Source organism: Notamacropus eugenii, chromosome 3 (genome assembly GCF_028372415.1).
Source record: "Notamacropus eugenii isolate mMacEug1 chromosome 3, mMacEug1.pri_v2, whole genome shotgun sequence".
NCBI lineage: Eukaryota > Metazoa > Chordata > Mammalia > Diprotodontia > Macropodidae > Notamacropus > Notamacropus eugenii.
In genome coordinates, this window is record NC_092874.1 from 384,365,145 (window position 1) to 384,387,991 (window position 22,847).

At 34.9% G+C, this 22,847-nt stretch overlaps 1 protein-coding gene across 3 annotated transcripts in view; it reads right to left on the reverse strand.

Moving 5' to 3' along the window:
- SDK1 (sidekick cell adhesion molecule 1) overlaps positions 1–22,847 on the reverse strand; it is a 1,143,865-nt gene that overhangs the window by 748,825 nt on the left and 372,193 nt on the right. For all 3 annotated transcript variants that reach the window (XM_072597683.1, XM_072597681.1, XM_072597682.1), the window contains exons 4-5: positions 8,680–8,786; positions 4,555–4,702 (exon numbers count right to left, since the gene is read on the reverse strand). In XM_072597683.1, the coding sequence (XP_072453784.1) occupies positions 4,555–4,702; positions 8,680–8,786 (255 nt within the window). The remainder of the gene's footprint in view (positions 1–4,554; positions 4,703–8,679; positions 8,787–22,847) is intronic.

Genomic DNA, 22,847 nt, shown 5'->3' on the forward strand with positions numbered 1-22,847 from the left:
AAAGGTATAGATTTAATTCTACACAGGAATGAAAGTTAAAGCCCTGAAGGTACATTACCATTATTTGCACAGTACAAAGATGGTTTATCTCCTAGCAAAAAGGATCATTATTTATCTTTGTACATGTATACTTCACCTCCTAGTCAATATAACATATTTGCCAACTATGGGAAATGCTTTCACTGATTGCAGCACACCATGTTAAATCTCTACTGCTGCTGCTTTTCATTACTCAATAACTATGCTGAACTGCTTTATGGTGGACTCTCAGAATATCTTTATAGACTTAAGACTAATGAGCTGTTTAGGGGTTACATACTTGGGCTAGGCCTACTGCTAATTATTTCATTTGTTTCGTAAAGTACAGGTCTTTCAAAGGCCAGTAGCTATATACCAGGGGCGTAATGAAAACTAGACATTTAGAACACTTAATTTTATGAAGTTTAAAAGCACTCTTAAGACCTTCAAATAGAATGTGGATGGTACTGGTACAGCAAGTGATTTGAGCTTATGTGTTTTTTTAATCCTGCCCCCCCCATAACAAGCAATGAATTTATACTGCTATATATATATATATATATGTATATATATGCATGTATAGAATACATACACACGTATACATATATATGCATGCACATACACATATACGCATACATTATACATATAGATACATACATACACACACATATGTACTGTTTTCCCAATGCTCATTTGGCCCCTAAGCTCTCTTAATGTTCTATGACCTAAGTGTGGTGAACCACCATCCTCTCTTCTACCTCTTCTACCCAAATTTCTTATTGAAGGCAGTTAAATGATTCCTATACACAAAAGTTTCTTCCTTCTAGCTCTCTCTAGTTCTCAACCATACTATTATGGGATCACATTATTGAAGATCAGAGGGGTTCTTGGAAATCATCTTACCCAATCTCCTCATTTTACAGATAAAGAAACTTAAGACCCAGAGACATAAATTTCAAGGTGATAAGGTTTCAAAGAGCGGAGGCATTATTCAAATTCTAATTTCAAATAAAAGGTTCTTTCTATAATATCACACCAAATGCTACACAGAATCGCTCATTTTGCTTTCCTTTTTCCTTACTTCCCTGGTGTTCTACACTGTAAAAATAAAAATATAGTTTTTTATATATGGGTCAATAAAGTGTGTGTGGGGGGGTTTGTGATGATGGTGGTAGTAGTAGTAGTTTCAAAAACAGACTAAATGAGCCTAATATGTATCAAATTAATAATTAATGTTTTCTAAGCAGATACAAATTGAAAAACATGGTAGGCCCTGGAAAAAATAAGATAACAAATTGCAGCCTTTTCCCTCAAGAAGCTTCCATTCTACTCCAGGGAAATGTATATGGATAGATAATCATATATGGAAGATATGATGGAATGGAGGCAGGGATGGGATTTTACAGGTGAAGAATGAAGAATCAAGAATTACTTTATGATTTAAGCTCAAGAAACTGAGGTAAAGGTGATGTCATAAACAGAAAAAAAAGAACACTGGAAAGAGAATCAGATTTGAAGGAAAAAAGTTTCCCTTTGGAACATACAGGAAGAAATGGCTAGTAGGTAGTAATGAGTTAAGGGACTGAGTCAATACATGGAAAGAACGTGTTAAGTAGAAATGACGACAGATTTATTTATAGTTTGTTTTGTTTTGTTTCTCTGTGGCCCTCCTTCCTGCTATCAGGATGATCTGAGGTACTGGGTCTTACAACAAGCTTTCTATAGAAAACACATTCTCCTCTCCTCTGAAGCAGAAATTGGATATTGCTTATAATATCCCAGCATCCTCTTCCACAACATTTTATAAATATGTTAATGTCAGAAGCTAGTACTTTTGTTGTTATTCATCCCTTATTCTTGAAGAGAAACAATGATATCACAAAGGTGATGTCTAGACCCATGCTTGGACTGGATTGAAGTGTGGCAGAGTTGTGCAAAGTCATCAGGGTCATGCTCTCTCCTCCAGAGTCATTCAAGTCCAGAAGCAAGACAAAGGTCAAGAAGACTGGTGTTGGCCCAAGGTTCAGTGGCTGACCTTGGTCTTTCTAAATTAAGGTTTTTCTCGGGTCTTAATGTATATGAAGTCACATCCGTTCAATAACTAAGGGCTGGGTAAGAACTGAGACAAAAGATAGCCCTATTTACCATCACAAAGATATCAGTCTGGGAAAGATCCTTTTTGGTTCTTGCCAGAACAGAAAACAATTGCTATTTACACTCACGCTAAGCCATCAAGGCCTAAACAAGGAGCCATAACCACATATGAGGTCTTTTTAGCTTCATATAACTTATTAGAATTTGTGATTTTCTTGACAAAGAAAATCCTTGAAGATCCTGAGGGGTTACCTCCATGTCATGGTGTGACATAAGTAGAATGTCTAAGGAGGCCTTAAGCAAAACCTATAGTCCGCACAAAAGCAAGTTCTAGTGACTTTACTATATTTCAATAAACTTAAAATACTTGGAAAGACAGACGTTCAAACTTTCAAAATAAACATGTAGTCATATAGCCTTGACCTCATGTGAAAGAACGTGTACCATCAGCTAACCAGCTAAGTGGTACAATGCAGACATAGTTTAAGTAAAGAGCGTTTCACTTTTAGAGGTAGAAAGTAATGCAGCTTTAGACCAATATACAAACTCACATATGTAGTGATTCATTATATGATACCTTGTTCGGGAGGCACATAATAAATGTTATTTGATGGTGAGGTGAAAAAACTATATTAAAGGGCTTTATAACTATGTGTGCAAATGCTCATGATAAGTCTCCTCTCATTTTAAACAAAGGCAGCGTGGCACAAGGTTCTATTTGGACTAGAAATTGATCAATAACTCCATGATTATAAGCAGGCCAATTGTTCAATGTGACACCAAGGTAGGCTTTCACTGAAATCTTTACATTATTAGCTCACCTGTGGTTCTGTGCTACAGGAATTAAACATTTTTTAGAATGGATTTGTAAGTGAAAGGTCTATAACACTAAGTCATTATTTTAAATTATATCCTGTGATTTTCACATTATTTGCATAACTTTTATCTCATCCATGAAGCTAGACTACAGGTTAACAAATGAATTAATGCACAGTTATATGGTACCAAGCTGACTAGTCCAATAAAATGATCTCTTTAAATGTTTATTTTCAATGGGAAAAAAATCTTTCCTGGGTAAATGTCAAATCTTTGCACACATATCACTGGTTTAATACTATAACTTTCTAGTATACTTATGAATAAAAAAGTATCTTAACCCATTCAAGGAATCATAATTTTTCCCAGGCTGAACAATCTAATGATCCATTAAGACAATAAAAATTGGTCTTTCATTTCTGTTTCTTTCAAGTTTAAGAAGCATCTATTATAATTAGAGACAAAATAAAGGTGTGTGACAAGGCAAGTTTAAATGTAATAAAGGAGGAAAAAGGCTACATGATATTTCCTAAAATAATTAGTGACAGTAGCATTTTCCAATAGTACCATTACATGCTTGCAGTTCTTTCCATTTTTTTAAGGCGAAAACTAGAAACATTCTTCTCAAACGGCTCGGAAATGTATCAGTTGTCAAAAACAATCAGTCCAAGTCAGGGACCATGATGATTTGGCATAGAAAACTATTATATGAAAGATGTAGAATGAGATGTGTGCAGTACACAAGTGGAAAGGTAAAGAGCTAGGTGCATATGGTCCCTTCACTGGCTTTGAAAATTACACGTGATTCCTATTCAACAGAATGTCATACATATGGAAAGAAAAGAGGAAAAATAAGTATTTCATGATGAATTTTATCTGAGTTGAACCTCCCAATGACACAGATATTTAACTTGTAGCCTGAGCTCATATCATTTTCTTATTCTTTCAGAAATATTTATCTCTGAGTATTTTCTTTAAATGACACTACAGAATATCTGTATATGAAGTGTATTCTCATCTTTTTAGTTCTATATGAAGAAACTGTAGTTGGAATTAATCAAATATCCTGGATGGGGATGGAGAGGCAGAAAAAGAGAAGGGTGAGCAAGAATGCCTTGAAATAATGCTTAACTAATCACAAAGTATTTTACAATGAATGAGTGAACCACTAATCAAAGCAAAGGAAACAAAGCTGTCAGGGTAGGATAAAAGGATAAAGAGAAATAAGGTAATTACTCTTTTAGTGTTAGAGAAAGTCCTATAAAACATAACTCAATTTTTTTAAATGCCATTTATAAGTAAAAACAATTCATTAAATTAGTAGTTAGAGCTAAGGACAAGTAGGAAGTGAAGACTCACTTTCAAGAGTATAATATAAAGAACAAGAAAGGGAGCAAGTCGGCCTTCTACTGTAGAGTGGACATGAGAGTGACAAGAATTATTTTTGTTAAATTTTTAGAGAATTTCAGAGCCAGTCAAACGTAGCTATTTATCTGAAATTGAGCTAGAGTACATTATTTATTCTCATCAAAGCTTAGTTAGTATACTTAAAAGGTAAGCCATGGTATCAAATATAATTAGCCATATTTCAAATCTTTAATTTATTTCAACTTTAAATCAACTTACATTCTGCTGCTTGGAATAATCTTGTGCCCATCCCTAAACCAAGTCACTTGTGGTCTGGGATAGCTTATGATATGAGGCAAGTTTAGAACTGCGGCATGTCCTTGAAATACAGCTTTTCTCTGGTCTGCATCCATGAAATTTCCCATATCTGCAGGAAAAAAAATTGCATCTTCAGAATTCAGAAATTTTTAAGTGGTCAGAGAAGAAAATAATTATATTTTATGGCAAAATCATTGGCAATTATGCAATAAGGCTGCCCAGTACTGATAATTAATGTAGATTTCAGTTGTGAAGTGAAGCATGAGGGAGAACCAAATGACTTCAATGCACTCAAGAAATACTAATCAGCAGAACTGTATGGTCTTTGTCTTACTAGGATGATAAAATGAAATATTTTCAAGCCATAAACACACCACTGATGACATTCAAATGAATTCTAGAAATATCATTGCCTCCAGTCAAAGATACCAGAGTGACTTTTAAACTTAAAACTATAAAGTATATTTACACATTTTATCTTTTTTATTTAGATGAGTTCCTGGCATTCAAATTTTTTGTGTCATTCTTCCTTTAAAGTAATATTTAATATGAACTATTATTATTATCATCATTACTATTTGAATAAAGCGATCTTAAGAGAGGAAATCATCCCTTCTCATACCAAATATTAGTAGAGGGATAAAATAACTTTAGGAATCATGTTGCTTCAATTAGTCACAGTTTCAAAGTATACTACTTTGGTCAGACCATATCTTGAGTATGTGTTTGAGGTTTGGGGACCACATTTAAGAAAGATAAACTGGAGAACATTCTGAGGAAAGAGATTATAATAGTGACTGGAAATGAAAGCACATCATATTCTCTTCAATCTAATTCAATCCAACAAACATTTATCAAGTGGCTACTAGACACAACAGATGCAATGTATTGTGCTCAGGGGTGGGGACACAAAATCAAAAAATCTCTGACCTCAAGGGGCTTTTATTCTACTAGACTAGGTTCCAGGCATTATCTCAGGTTGTCAATGTGCTTTCTCCGCATGTTTGAATCTTGCTTTCCCAGTCTTCCTTCAAGACCCAATTAAAATCCTGTCTTCTACAAGAAGTCTTTCCCAATCCCTCTTAACTGTAGTGACTTGCCTCAATTAATTATTTCCTTTTTTAGCATGTATGTAATTTGATTGTACACATCTGTTTGTATGTTGTCTGGCCCATTAAATTGTGAACTCCTAAAGGGTAAGGATTTTCTTTTGACTCTTTTATCCTCACAACTTAGCATAGTGCCTGGCTCATAACAGGTATTAATAAGTGCCTGTTGACTGAATGGGTTACTATTTTAAAATCAAATCATGTGATTGTCTGCCTCCTGAAGAAATTGGAGGTACTGTTATTTATCTGGGACAAGAGAAGACTTAGGGAGGGCATTAAAGCTGATTTGTTTTCACTATACTGAAGGACCAAAACTAGAAGCAATGGGTACAAGTTTCAAAGAAGCTGATTTCCATTAGATGTAAAAACAATAATTAAATTAGTTTAAAAATGTAATGGGCTCCCTTAGAAGCAAACAGCCTCCCCTCCACTAGAGGTCTCAAACAAAGGCTAAATGGCCACTTGTACAATATCCACTACAACATTCCCAATGTCAGATATCAACGCAACAAGCTAATCTCAAAGGGCTTCCTTACTCTAAGATTCTGTGCATAATCTCCTTCCTAATTCTTTTTTTAAACTTTTAAAATGTTCTTAAACATTACTCTTTTGGGTTTTTCTCCTTTTGTCTTCACCCTCTCCTAAGTATTGTAACGATAATTAGCAATAATTATATGCTGTTCTGATCTACCACTTTACTGGAAAAAAAATCAAGCAGCTGCGGTCACAGGAGAAACCTCCAGAACTAGGAGAACAGAATGCATTAATTTCTTTATTCATTTATGAAAATTTAAGGTATTTTTCACTTTGACAATTTAAAGTTTTAGTCATGCTGTATGATGATATATATATATATATATATATATATAGTATGTGTGCGTGTATAAGCCCATAAACATATAAATTTTAGAATTAGGCAACAGATTTCAATTAGCTAAAGTTTTTTTGATTCAGGAAAAAAAAAGTTCCCTATGACCAGAAGCTTTGTTAAAAAAACCCAACGTAATAAAGATTTTTAAAAAGCTACTAGTTTGTATTTACCATAATGCCTTATACACTTAATCAATACTTGTTGAATTGAAATGAACTGACAAAAAAAGCCCTTTCAAAAGCTTGTCTCAAATTACAGTGAAATCTGGAAGCAAAGACAGAGACTGGGAGATAAAGAACCAAATGAAAATATAATGGCTGGAGATCAAAGAGTAAAAAGTGATATAAATAATTAAGCAAGAGAAAGACCAAAGCATAATTTTATAAAATAGTATTTCATACATACTAATGAATTCTTAGCCAGTTAGCTTGTTCAGATGTGTTTAGGGGTATTTAACTGCCTTTTTGTTTGTAATTACATTTTTCAATTACTCAACTACTCATTAACAACAGTTGAGTGACTCAAATGACCTTCATAATTCCAAAAATGTTAAGCCTTCTCTGTGATTATAAAAGTAAAGAACATTTTTGAATGAACACCTGATTCAGTGATTTGTAATCATAGTAGGTTGTTGGGTTCCTTTCCCCTTTCCGAACAGAATTTTCTTTCTTTTTTGGAGCACAGAGGAAAAGAATCTGGAAGTGGGAAGGAATAGTATGTATTTTACATTAGTAGCACTATAAGTCACAAAGCTCAGATCTGGGGTCCAAATATCTGATAGGTGACAAAATAGCATCCCTAATTAGAATGTGACTCTACTTGATAAAGTCTTTTATAATTCAAGAATCGAGAAACTATCACAATGATCTTCATTTTATTTTCTTGTATTTTGATGGTAATTTTTTATTATAATAGTAATAGCAAAATAGCAAAATATTGTACTTACTATGTTCAGGCACTGTGTTAAGTGCTTTATATATATTACCCCATTTTATCCCTGCAACAAATGCTGGGAGGTGCTATTACTGTCCCTATTATACAGATGAGGAAACTAAGGCAAACAGAGGTTATAAATAAACTAGTGCAATAAGTGAAAGAAATCAGTCCATTTTAAACAATTTCTCCACACATTCTTATCAGGGAAAGTGTTTTAATTTTTTACATAGTATAATATTATTTATCCTATTCGAAATACATTAAATATAAAGTCCTATATATTTTGATTCCTGACATAGCAGTTCCTCAGGAAACTAGTTTTCTTTCAAATGGATTTAACTAATAAAGAATTAGCTGATTTCCTGTCACATTAATGTGATATACACCATGACTTGTAATAGCCATGGTTTCAAAGGACCATGGATTCAGAGCTGGAAGAAATCTCCTAGATTATCTATTTATAATCCTTTGTGGTGGAGTGGAGCAAAATGAGAACCAAAGAGATCCAATGACATGTCCAGGGTCACACAGGGAGGAAAGAGCAGAGATGGAATTTGAGGCTACATCCTTAAACGGTAGAGTCGGTGTTTTTCTCACCATGCAACAAAGGTTCATGAGCTTGTAATGTCAGAGCTCCAAATACTACTTAGGGATCATCTATTCCAAAACCTTAACTTAACAAACAAATAAAATGAGACCCAAAGAAGGGAAGACCCTTGTCCAAGCCATGCATTAAGATAAGATAGCCTGCTGATATTATTAAGGCGTGAGTTCTTATACAGTCCAATATGAAGTAACTAAAGAATCAGTCTGTTTTGATGATTATAAATTGTTGTTATTCCATCAAAATATATTTAAATCATTTCTAAATATTTTTCTTTGAAGAGAAAACTGAAAAATGTTATCTAGTAATATGAGAATGAACGTATCTTATAAATACCATACTCTAACCAACTAGATTGATCACTGTTTAAAACAATCTAAAGTACTTCTACTTCAAAGTTTATTTTGAAGTAAAAATAAATCAATTGTCATCAAAATGTTTAATTGCATGAATCAATGATAAAAACATCAATTTATGAAATGAGTAAAAATTAGTTTTGATTTGTTTTTAGTAGTTCATTTACTTAAGCCAGTTAACATTTGGGGACCTTTTAAATGTACACATACATGCAACTTGAACTTCAGATTTTCTTTGCAAGAGTGCTCCCATCCTGTTGCGTACCACACATCGGTAAAACCCAGCGTCAGTCCTCTCTAAAGATGGAATAATGTACCTATGGAATTAATAAAAGAACAGTTAATTCTAATAGAGTGATGACACAGAAAACATTCAACAAATATTTTCTGAGTGACATGTTGTTTAATGGATATCTATAAACCTGAGAAAGTAAAGGTGATCAGTAGGAAAAGAATTTCCAACCATGAGTCTGTGACAACCCAGAGTGTGTCTAATTATTTCCTTGGACACCAAAACAATAGCAAAAAAATCTCAAAACAGTTAAAAAATTTACAAGCAAATTAAGAAAAAATTCACAAAACACGCACCAATAGAAGACATAAGAGATATTATAAAATCAAATAAAGTTTGTATCCCACCATGTATACAGTAGTATATCACAATCGCAAGTTTGTGTGGGGTAAAAATTTTCATACCTAAAATGTAAAATTCCCCTTTCTGCTTCTTCAACATACTTTCTTATGTATTTTTCCAATGAAATAAAATTTTTGAATGTTTATAAATATATTTTCATATATGTTTCACCAATTTGATCTTAAAAATGGCATATAATTTAATGCAAAGCCTCTCTTCATTGTAAGATTACATTTTTGTATAAAAGCATACATTTTCTCTTAAATTCTAGATTCAGTTCTGTTGCTCGTTTTAAAATTGAGCTTTTTCTTACTCTCATTCAATCTAGATTAACAAAGGTAGTAAGTTTTCTCAGTCCAAAATTAACCACCATCAATAATAAAGATTATAAAGTAGGCAGTCTAAGGTCCTTGTAAAGACCCCACAGTCTGATGGGTTCAGGCAGGGTCAGAAAATAGCATGACAGTCTCTGCTGCATTCCATGCTGATACTTAGAGGAATCTGAATAGGGAAAGTTAGCATTAAGAATAAAAGGATTGTGTTATGGAAGTGTTTTGCATGACTACACATGTACAACCTATACTGAATTGCTAACTTTCTCAATAAAGGTGGGTGTAGAGGGAGGAAGAGGGAGAATACGGAACTCAAGGCTTTAAATATGAATGTTAAAAATTGTTTTTGCATGCAGCTGAGAAATTAGATATATAGGCAATGAGGTATAGAAATGTATTTTGCCTTACAGAAAAATAGGAGGGGAATGGAAAAAGGGGGGTGACAGGAAGGAGGACAGACTGGGGGACGGGGTGGATGGGGTACATGTTGTCCTGGAGTAGGACGTGGGGAGAGATGGGGAGGAAATTTGGAATTCAAATTCTTGTGGAAGTGAATGTTGAAAACTGAAAAATAAATAAATCAGATCATTTTCCTGAATCGTAAGAAAAAAAGAATAAAAGGACTGGAACTTTGAGGCGAGAGATTGAGCTAGGCGAATATTTAGCTTTTTGGCACCCTGATACATTCCTTCTGCTATGATACTGACCTCCAGGTATGAATCTCTATTCCAAAGATTAATTTTATAGTCTGGGCAACCTCTACTAATTCCAAAAGAAGTTGCCATTTCCCTGATTATATTTGTCTAACTATCATCACAAGCTAGTTTTTTCTTAAGTGAGATACAATCAGAGCAGTAAAGAGCATTTACAATGTAGAGGATAAGTAATACAAAATGATGGCTAGCACAAGCAGCACTAACCTCATTTTCAAATCAGTGATATGATGAGAAGAGATTCCAGTACTCATGCCATGGAGGGAGACCTGAGTATATCACCCAATGATGAGGAAGATGGAAGAAACTTTTGAAGGAGTCCCCAAGATTCTATGAAGACAATGCTGGGAAGGCTACAACCAATCAGTCTGTGTTCGTCCATTGTTTTTGAAGAAGACCATGATGTTACAGAAATGATGACATGACCTGCACTTGACTTTGTTTTGACTCAGGGAGGGCTGTGCAAGGACACCAACCTCACTTTCTCTTCCTAAGCCATCTCGGTCTAGTGATCAGATATTCATAAGGGCAAGATGAAACTAGGAGGTAACTTGAAATAAATTTTGTGTACCCCTTAAATTTGAGTGCCTTTAAGCTCAGTCTTTTTTGTTCCATTTCAGTAATACCTCTGAATATAACAGAATGTTTGGCTGGATATATGAGATCCAATTGCCACACTAAACTCTACCCAAAACACAGGCTCTAGAGACTCCAAAACTTAGGGTACAGTTGCCTCTAACCTACCAGTGCAAATGAGGTGTATGCACTGCTTTGAAGGTAACAAATTCTTGGCTTAAGCACCCCTTGAAATCAGCAGTTCAGATATCAAACAGCACTAGAAATAGCCAGATTTTTTTCCCGCACTGTACTATTTTTAGACTCCCACAAGTTACTAATGGCACCAAAATTTTGATCCAAAGGGATTCCCCATGTGTTGCATATGTAGAATTCTGAAGAGCAGGTCAGACTGCCTGCTGGGCTGACAACTATTTCACAGAAAATAACCCTTATTACACTGTGAATGGGTTTCCACTAGAGTTCAAGGGCACAGGTATTACTCTCCAAACCTCCTCTGAAAAGAGGTTGTTACAGACAGATTTGCCAGATTCAACACAAGACAAAAGTCCACAACATATTTTTTAACTTCTTCCATATGCTAAATAAAGTCTTAGAAAGGAGTAGACTTTTCTGGTGGATCAATTTATGAGGTTTGGCCACACCTAATAATAATGAATTTACCTAAGTAGAGATGTTACTGATTAGCCTGTCTTGCCTCCTATATCCTTTTCAGTCATGACCAAACTTGTGACAAATTATCAGGTATCATATGATTGCCAAGATGGGAGAACAATTGTTCTCCAAATATTTCTCTAAACCAAAACCCCCCCAAAAATAATATGTACCAGAAATAGAGTAGCTAAAGCTCCAAGTTATGATAAGAAACACATAAAAGTTTTTAAAAAATCATGAGATAAAAACAAGCAATAATTTTCACTCAGCAAGCCTACCCCACAACCCATAGCAAGCACAGATAGTTCAACCTATCTTGAAGTAGTAGCCTTGTCCAATTCCCCCACAAGGGTGACACAGCCTGAAACTTTCCCCTGAAGGGAGATCAGAAAATAATTTAAAAGAATCGTAGTATAAAGAGAATTGAACCCGAAATCCTCAATGAAACTAAACATTTGAAGATGATTTAAGGATTACAGAACAACAGCAAGAAATTCCAAAATGGTTCAAAAGAGAAAAAAAAAACCTTTTAAAATAAGATTTTAGGAATTCAAGATTTTTTTTTTGGTTTCTATAGCCCCAATGCTTAGCATATTAATTGGCATAAAGTAGGTACTTGAAAATTGCTTGTTAATAAATTGATAAATGATAAATTATGTTGTAAACCATAGCCCTCAAGGTATCTAAAATAGTCACATCAAGTCTCTCTGATAAAGGTAGATATTTCTACTTTTTTCTAGATATTCTAGACACTTAAGGAAATGATTCAGACTTATAAAACTATAAGCCATTGCTGGGAAAACTAGAAAGCAATATGGCTAGGTAAACCAAGGTACACCATTGACCAAGATAAGGTCAAAATGGATACATGAGCTAGATGTAAAAGGAATATCAATAGTAAATTAGAAAACAGTAAATTAGGAAAGTATAAAACAGGTTACCTATCAGATTTATGGATAGGAAAATAATTTATGAATAAACAAAAGTTAGAGAGCATTGCTGGATTTAAATGGATCACTTTTATGGTATTAAATTAAGAGGTTTTTGTACAAATAAAATCAACGTAGCCAAGATCAGAAGGAAAGCAGAAAATCAGGGAACATTTTCTATAAACAGTTTCTCAGCTAAAGGCCTCATATCTCAAGTACATAGAGAATTGAATCGAATGTGTAAGAATATGAGTCATTCCCAAATTGATAAATGGTAAAAAGACATGAACAGCCAGTTTTTAGAAAAGAAAACAAAAGTTATATAGTCATATGAAAATGCTCTAAATAATTACTGATTAGAGAAATGCAAATTAAACCATCTTTGAGGTATGAGATTGACTAAAATGATAAAGAGGAAAATGACAAATGTTGGAATATGGGAAAACTGGAACAATAATACACTGTTAGTGGAATTGTGAATTAATCCAACCATTTTGGAAAGCAATCTGGAATTATAATCAAATAGTTATATACTCTTTGACCCAGCAATACCAGTATCAGATTTATTTCCCAAGTTGATCAGGAAAAAATAAAAGAATCATTATGTTCTAAAATATTTATAGGAGTTTTCCTTGCGGTAGCAAAGAACTGGAAATTGAGAGGATGCCTATCAATCAGGGAATGACTGAATAAGCTGTAGCATGTGATTGTGATGGAATATTACAATGCTATCAGAAATGATGAGCACGTTAATTTTAGAAAATGGAAGGACTTGATTGAAATAATGCAGAGCAAAACAAGTAGAACCAAGAGAACATTGTATATGGTAACAATAATATTGTTCACAAAGGAACTGTGAATGACTAGGTTATTCTGAATAATAAGAATATTCAAAAACTCTAAAGGACTTATGAAGAAAAATGCTCTCCACCTCCAGAAAAAGGACTGATATATGAATGTATGTATTGTATGATACCACATATGTATACATATGTATACATATATAATATGTATGTGTGTTTATATATGTGGGTGGGGGGGTGTTAGCCTTCTGTAATACAGGGTTGGGAGAGAATGAGGAAAACAACTTGCAATTAAAAATATAACAAAAAATTTAAAGAACTAAAAACAAACTATGTACCATTCTCCAACAGACAGTCAAAGGAGACAAACAGTTTTCAAAGAAAGAAATCCAATAATTATATGGAAAAATGCATTAAATCACTAATAATTAGGGAAAGGTAAATTAAAGCATCTTTAAAGTTCTACCTCAAACCAATCATTCTGACAAAGACAACGAAGGAGGAAAATGGTAAAAGTAGGAGAAGTTGTGGGAAAACAGGCACACTCATGTATTGTTGGTGGAGCTGTGAATTGGTTCAGCCATTATGGGAAGCAGTTTGGAATTATGCCCACAAAATTACCAAAACATGCATGCCCTTTAACCCATCTAGTGATATCATTACTAGGCCTATACCACAAAGATATCAAAAATGAGGAAAAGGATCAATGTATGTTAAAAATATTTATAGCAGTTCTTTTTGTAGTCACCAAATAAATTGGAAACGAAAAGGCATTCCTATTGGGGAATGACCAAACTGCATTATATAAACATACTGGAATATTATTATGCCATAAGAAACGATGAAATTGACAGTTTCAGAGGAAATTGAGAAGACTTTAATGAACCAATATGGAATAAAGGGAAAAGAAACAGAAGAATTTATTCAACGATGACAATATCATGGAGAAAAACAACTTTGAAAAACGTTAGCACTCTAAGGCAATGAGAAGCCACAAGTCCAAAAAGCTGAAGAAGAAACATGACACTCCCTTCCTGCTACAGAGGTTGAAAGGCGGAAAGAGATATACTTTTTGGATATAACTAATGTGTCATTTTGCTAAACTGCATAAGAAATAGATTGAAAGTTTTCTTTGTCTTTTCTTTTAATTTACTCAGTTGAGGATACTCAGAATGAGAGATAAATAATTCTTATGTGAAAAATAAAAATACTAACCTGTTAAGGATTCCAATCACCATATTATAGGAATTAATATGAGAATCTGTCTAGAATTCTTGAGCATAAACATCCAGTGTTTAATAATGATGTCTACAATGAAAAACTCCATGTTAACACTATAAAACATGCCATGATTAAATTTCATAATTTCAAAAACAAACAACAGATTTGATTAGCAGACAAAAGAAAGATCTTCAGCTAAGAAGGGAGATAAATTCTAATAATTCATGACTAGTTGACTATCACAAGAAACTAAGAAAGGAAATGCAAAAGAATATCCCCAAAAGCAAAGGAATTCCATCTGCAACCAAAAATACGCACCATTTTTTTGTTTGCTTAAAATTCAAGGGAAAAAGTTAAATCTCAAGCAAATAAGAATTTGCCAATCAGTAATCATTTACTAAGTGGTCACTAAATGCCAAATGCCCCTGCCAACAATCTAGAGGTGAGCAGAATATTAAATTTAAAAACTTTTCAAAAAAGAAAATGAGAAAGTTAAAGAGGTACAATTATTTTTAAACAAACAAGTAATAAAATATATATTATCATGCGCATGTCCTATTTTTTTAAAGAAAATGTATTTCTAGATTTGCATCCCCAGGGCCCAGGAAAGTCAACACTTAATAAATGCTTGCGAGGGAATGGAGCTGACGTAGAACAAAAGAGCAATGGAGGGAAGGAGGAGCTGAAAGGAGACCTTGAGATTTAGGCCTTTATGTACTCATTTGTCTTTTTCCTTTCCTGTTCCTGATTCTTTAAATTTCTCTTAAATAATTAGAGAATGTGAGGGGCATGGGGTGGAGGGAGTACACATCTGCAGTAAGAAACAATGTCATTGTCACGTTTTCACATAAGAAGCCACATGCCCTGAGTAGAGTTGTACCTTTCAAGATGGTTACAAGGAAGCTGATAGAAACAGTGATCCCCAGAGGACAGAAAGCTTGCAAGTGCTGGGGTCTAGGGTGGGCTACATAGAACCAGATAGGATGTTCTGATCTTGGGAATGGTCAAGGATAATGGTGAAGGGTGAGTCAGTTCACTTAACCTCTATCTTACTATAACCATTTCCATAGCAACAATTCTTTGTAGTAACCAATGAATCACTATGAGAGCTATCCTTTCACTTCTTCTCTACGTACAGATGCTACACAAATTTGCCCCATAAGTTGACAAACGAAAAAAGTACCAAAAAACTGAGTACAAGTAATTATTTTCTGTCAAAGCTGCATCTGAGATACAAAGACATCAAGGAGAAAAGATATGGTATCTCATTATAGGCCATATTAACCCCCTAGTAAGTCAATCAATGTCAGATCCACTGGGCATTATTCTTCAGTAACATTAATTTCATTATTGACAATATTCATGATTATTGCAACTGGAAGACATATACATTGTTAACAAAAACATAAATTGGGACATATAATGGATCATTCATCATCAAAGGCTATAAACTAAATATTATAAAATTTATGATAACTAAATCAGAAAATAATTAGAATTAATTTGCCACTATCAGGAACGGGACAACATTACTTTGTGCTCAGTTATTGTTTGGTCAATTAGACTTGATTACTCTATCCAAGACTGTTGTGAGGTCCCCTATGCCTTCTCTTGTATCTGTAGATTCTTTCTGACAAATGTTAGGATTAATAGTCCCACAGCACAGCAGACAGTTATGTGTTGGTAGTGCATCATGGATGCCCACAGGTAGAACAGGTGTTAAGTATGGAGGATTTATCGACAATGAGAGTGGATCATTGAGAGACTATCTGTACATGTTTGGATACTAGGAATAAGGCATGTCTGAAAGGTACGAATTAGTCACTTCTTGGTATTGATCCCTAGTTTCAGACTGTTGCATGTGGATACATGAAGTTATGGAGTGGAAAGGGAATGGAGGCCAAGTGTTAGGAGAGCTAAGCAAGCTTAGCTGAGAATTCATGCCAGGAGAGTAGCAATCAATACAGTGCCAAACCAGTGCCAAACCACAACAGTCAATACCAACATTTTCATGGGTAGATTTGATATCAGAAATAGCAAGTTCTGGGCCCCTACAGTCATTGAAAAGAATAGGAAAAACTCAAGAAGAAATCACTGAACTCAGACTGGAAAATGTTTAAGATAATGGTGCGTATGCCACCTAGATCCATAAGGCTTACTGTGCAATGTTCTGCCTCTGCTATAACGGGCCATGGCAACGTGTTCAAGACCCTACATGTATGACAAGGTGAGTATCATGTGTAGGCCTTGGTTTTGGCATTTATAAAATGAGTAAATGATACCTAACATCTCCTCTGATTTATGTCTATGATTTTATGATGCTCTTGCCACATAGCTTCTATGGGCCTCAAATGGGATTTATGTAATCATGTTAACAAAACGCTTATTGTCAAGAAACTAGTGAGGCAGCCAGGAAGTTTTCAGTAATCCTGTCCACTCCCCTCTGTCCCTGGGTGGTAGTCACATTATATTTCATCAAAGACCTTCCATGACATCCAGGATTCAGTGTCATCTTAGTGGTGGTACACATCCCATCCAAAATGGTTTACCTTTCTTTCCAATGCTGGGCCTGACACAATGGTGGGATTACTTACTCATTCTTGAATGAAATCAAAGAGGACCATGACATCAGGATGCTGATTCCATGACATGCAAGTGAACTGGATTTGAGTGATGGAGGGACAAGTTTTCCCACTGAACGCAGGGCCATCCCCAGTCATTTTGATGTATATCTGACCACTGGACCCACATGGCTCCAGAGGAGAAAGTGAGGCTGGTGATGCTATACAGCTCTCCATCATTTATATCTAATTCAGCTGCATGCCACAGCATCACTTCCCTGATGTCATGGTCTTCTTTGAGAATGAAGGACAAGAAACAATTTGAATGAAATAGTTTATTTTCCTGATTTTTTTTCTCTTTCCCATCTCTACCTATCAAAATCAGCATTTACTTCCCATTTCTTGATTATACTACTAATAGGCATTCATCTAAAAATTCATCTTTCCACAGGATACCACCTAAAGGCTCATGGATATGCAGTACCCATAACTCAAATCATGGAATAGCATTTCAGGTACTATGTCTTCTACATCCACTATAATAGGATCACTTCTGTATCTACCGCAAAATTTTGTTATAACTTGGTCCCCTTGACTACCTAGAATAAAATGTTTTGTATGAACTAAGATTTTTGCTGAAGCTTTGCAGAAACAGGTTGAACTATACAAGCATTTGGTAACTTGGTACTCCTCTATTTTTCTATCTGGTGTCATAGTTTTCATCTAACCTGTATTCCTACTTTGCTGTTATTCATCATGGTACCCTCAACTGTTCCAGGTGGACTTGTGCCTTATCTTGCTAGGGCTCAGATCTCCACTCCTGTCTCCTGGCTTGCTTCTCCTCTTTCTCACAACCTCCCAGGACAAAGACTGTTTTCCTTGCTTGTATTTGTTTTTGCAGCACTTAGTACATGGTAAGCACTTAATAAATGGCCCATTCATCTGTCTATCTATCTATCTATCTATCTATCTATCTATCTATCTATCTATCTATCTATCCACCCACTCACTAATACACTCTGGATTTTAACTCCTCAAAGACATCTTGATAGCAATTCAGCCTGAGAAGCAGAGTGATATATAGTAGAAAAAGTGATAGACTTGAAGACAGGAGAATGCACTTACTACATGGGTAATTGAACTTCTTGGAGTTTCAATCTCTTCATCTGTAAAATGAAAATAATAATTCTACTTCATGTGGTTGTTGTAAGGATCAAATAAGAAAATGTACAAAATACATTTTGTACAAAATATGGTTTTGCAAACTTTAAACTGTTATGAAGACATTAGTGTTATTTCACTATTATCATTTATATTCCTGCACCTCCTGAATTGTAGCCTTTACCTTCCACTCCAAAGGGGAGAAAGACACTGTTATTCCATTGGCCAAATACTTGCTTAATAATTTGCATATGGCATCTCTACCTTAGGTGGGATACCATAACTGAACAACTCATTTTATGTAGGGAATTTTCCATAAAAATAAGCTATAAGCAAACATCAGCTGCTGGTAAGAGCATCATAAGTACATAGATATAAAACTAGACAGGACATTATTAGAAGTCATCTCATTAAACAATTCATTTTATAGATGAAAGAACTTAGGCTCCAAGATATTGAATGATTTGCCTACACTTACAGATATTAAGCGGCAATGCTTGGATTCAAATCCAAGTCTTTTGATTCCAAATTCAAGATCTTTTTCAAAATATGATACTACTCCCTCAATGGTTTTACCTTCCCCACAAAACACACCCAAAATATAATTTTTCTAGGAGGATGGAAAGATGAAAGGATTAAGATCAACAACCTTTACAAATCAATCATTTAACCTCTCAATGCCCCCAGGCAATTTTCTGACTATAAATTACAGAAAGATTGTTAATCTGTACAAGTAGAAAGAGATTCCATGTTGGGAGTTCCCCACAGAGCATAAAATCATAGGACTGAATACCATCCCATTCTCTTCCCCTAAAATAAAAAATCCTTTCCAAAAGAAAATCTTTTTTATATAATTATGAAAATACCTATGAAAATACTTCCTAATGCTAAATGTGATGATCAAAACTAATACAAGGTCAGATGAAAGACAACCTACACATTATTCGGATTTGCTCAATACAGCATAAAAACCACTTGTTCTACTAATTGTTTGTCTTTTTAGCCAATTATGTCCAATTAGGCAATCTGAAAAAAAGAGCTGATAGGAATAATTTTTAAGTGACTAAAACATCTGAGCAATAAGGTGATTCTACATTAAACAAATATTAATCAAACTACTTTTTCCCTCTGGTCACCTTCTTGAGCTCTCATGGCAAGATTAATAAAATCTTTTATGAAAAAGGAAAATAATATTACTGAGTTTTAATCTTCAGTATTTTATTCTAGTACGAAATGGTTCATCTCAAACAAAAAATTAATTAGTGAAGAGAACCAGAATAATCTCAAAGTAAGGCCAAAGACTTGGTGCCATTTTATTTAAATTACAAATCAAGAGCAGAAGAGACTTTGCCACTGTGATTATTAGATATCATAATTATAATAAAGTAGAGACTGAGCATTAGGTTATGATAAAATGAACAAAGTTTTTCATTGGAGGGGAAAGAATTATTACATTCATCCAGTCTTCAGAAAACAAACACTTTTGGAGAATGGTTCAAAGCACAGCTCCTTCATTGTGACACCTAAAATCTGGGTAACATAATTTAATTCCTCCTGTGTATAGTGTCCTAAGGGAAAATAGGGACAGGGGTATAGGGACTCCCTCTGTCAGTGCAAGTCAGCCAGCAGCTTCTCTGCAGCTTAGTCTTAGAAAGTTGCCTGAGCACTGACAGGTCAAGAGAGTTGCCCAGGGTAACACAACCCCGGGGGTGGGGAGGGCCATGGGGGGCTCATCTTGGATCTTCCTGGTTATGAGGTCAGCTCCTCTATTTCACTGGTGTAGTACACTAAATAGAGTTTAAATTCTTACTCATTTTTATAATAACTTGACAAACTGAAACAGAAAAACAGGCCTGCCTACTTTAAAAAAATAGAGCCACAAAACTGACTATTAAACATATGCTGTTTTTCCACTTTCTTTTCTGTCTTCTATTTCACAGTGGGGAGGGACAAGAGAGGATGGAGCAGCCAGGAAGCAGGAGTGGATATCTAGAAGCTGCAAAGTCTTCTTATTATTCGAATTCCTACATATAATATATTCATCTGCCAGATAGAATTATTCATTGTGCGCCTCTTGTTTGTAAACACATTCTTAAGCAGAGCTCTTTCCTGGCTCACTGTATGAAACCATGGTGAAAAATTATCACTATATGTCACTAAAGTACAGTCAATGTCCATTTCACTTTAAATAATCATCCCAGAGTTAGTAGCTTAAACTAGTAAAAAGATTCTTTTGAATCGATCTCAGCATCAGGAACAAAGACAACGTTTTAGGTTCAGTTCATGTTAGAGTCAGTCTCAGTTATGAAGAGGCCCATATGGGGTTTCTGATAACAAGCCTCTATCTTCTGTGCTCTATGTGTGATGGTTATGAAGTCAGAAATTCCTGGATTTCTCAGAAACTTGCTAGCTGTGCGGCTCAGAAGAAGTCATTGAACCTCCCCGAGTCTCAGTTTCCTCATTTGCAACAAAAAAAGAGTGGGTGTGTTGGGGGGGGGTGTGATAATGGCACTAAGAAAACATCATAGGTCATAGCAGATTGAAAACTGGCATTAGAGTAAGGAAGACCTGAGTTCCAGTCCAGCTTCTGACACATTCGGGCTGTGTGGTCATGGGAGAGTCAGACTCAGGGCAAATGCCAAAGTGGATGGATAGAGTTTTCTCTTAAGGAATTTCTTCCCTATAGTATAGAAACAGCAGGTCCCATCCAAAAAACAAATAGCACTTAACTCACAAATTTGTTGTGAGGATCAAGTGAGATAAAGAATAGAATGTATTTTGCAAACTGGAAGGTGTTTCCTAAATGCCAATTCATATTACTATTGTTCAGATAAAATGCTGGACAAGAGAGTCACACAGACATGTATTCACATGCTTTACTTTGAGTACAAAGTTTCTTTACTTTAGTATCTAAATTCATTTTGAATGAATAACGTTTTTTAATTTGCATGCTAAAACAGCTTACCTCTTCTCTTCAGCCTTAACCCCAGGAGGAGAGGCTAAGCTGGTTGAGTGGGTAGGGAAGGATAATAGTAATTCAGGAGATACTATAAATGGTTAGACAGTGGGATGTGAGATAATTTTAGTTAGAGAGTACCTACCATCCTTTATTTTACATTTGAACAACTTTCACTCAAGGATGCCTAATGAACACTCATACCTTGATTCTCCCAGCCTTTATATGCATTTTACAAGTCCTTAAATACACAAATACATTGAAACCATAGTGCATGACTCATCAGGAGTCCTTCCTCTACCTGCTTTAGTGATTCTGTGAGAGATGTTTTGAAGCTCCTTTTTAAAAGTCTCTAATGACCTGGTAATTGGCTTTAAAGCTTTCCCATGCAGTGTACAGCTGTTATTTATTGGCCTATATTGGATCTGAAATTTTATAAAGCTTTCAATAAACTGCAGAGGTTGGCTAAAGTAAAGAGAAAATATGACAGATTAGTCATTATGCTTAAAATCATTTTTCAATTGGAAAATCAACATAATCAACAATAATCATGTATTGAGAACCTATGAAAATACTCTGAGGTCACACTCAAGGCAAGCAAATTATTCTGAATGGCTTTATTTATGGGAGGAAAATTTACCAGGAGAAAAAGGAAAACTCAAACAATGCCAATGTTTGTTAAACTGAAACAGGTCAGAAGATCATAGTATGGAGAAGTAGAAAGGATTTTAGAGCCTTAGTACATTCTTATTATTTTTAGGATGGGGAAAGTGATATCTAAAGAATTGAAATAGCTTGTCCAAGGGCACATGGGTAGACTCCAGTTTAGATCCCCTGCTCCCAAATCTAGTACTCTTTCCATTACACTATACTGCCTCATCCTTCAAATTTATTCTAAATTCTAAATAAAAAAATTATTGTTCATGAAATGTTTAATGCTTATTATAGTCGATGAAGAGGTAGAACAGACTAGTAGAGAGAGTTGGCTTTGGGGTCAAGATGATGTATATTCAAACACTGCCTTTAACTCAAGATGCTAGCTGTGTCCAACCTCTTACTGCCCCCAGGAGAATCTAAATCACAGTCCTAATTAGTAGGAATTTCAACACACAGATAAAATTACAAATCCAGTTCCCTTAAAAGAAACAGTTAATATAAAGTTTTAGTTCAAATTCTTTCAGTTTCACATGCCACCTAGAAATCCATCCAGGCCATCTCCCCATCTGTCTGTTGTCATGTACCTGCTCTTCTCACCAGGTCTGCAAGCATCACATGGAACTCAAAAACTGGACTTCAACTCCAGTATCCGTACTACCACCAGTATCCTAGGCCCTGGGAAAGTTAATCTACCCATTTTTGGTATTCCTGCCCTTGGGCTCAATTCAGTTGATGGGTGAGTGCATTCACACAAACTAAGTTCCTATATGGTTGGCTACAGACACCAAATTATGCTTTCTTCAAGATTCTAGACATCTATCTACTCAGCTTATTGTCCACCCACAAACTCCCCCACTCCCTTCTACTTTTTCCATTCCCAGAACAAATATCTCTTCCCAGGTCACCATTCCCCTATAAGTATTTGTTCCCTATTAGAAAGTAAATTCTTTGGAGGCAGAAAGAGTCTCAATTTTTAAAGAATATTTGCACCTCCAACACTCAGAACAGTATCCGGGACATAGTACGCACTTAATAAATGCTTTTCCATTCATTCATTCAAATTTGGGATATAAGTAATTGTATTTATATCTATAATATGTAGCACATCAGCAACCCCCCCACATACAATAAACTTGTACAGTATTTAATTCAACAAACATTTACCAAGTACTAAGATACTG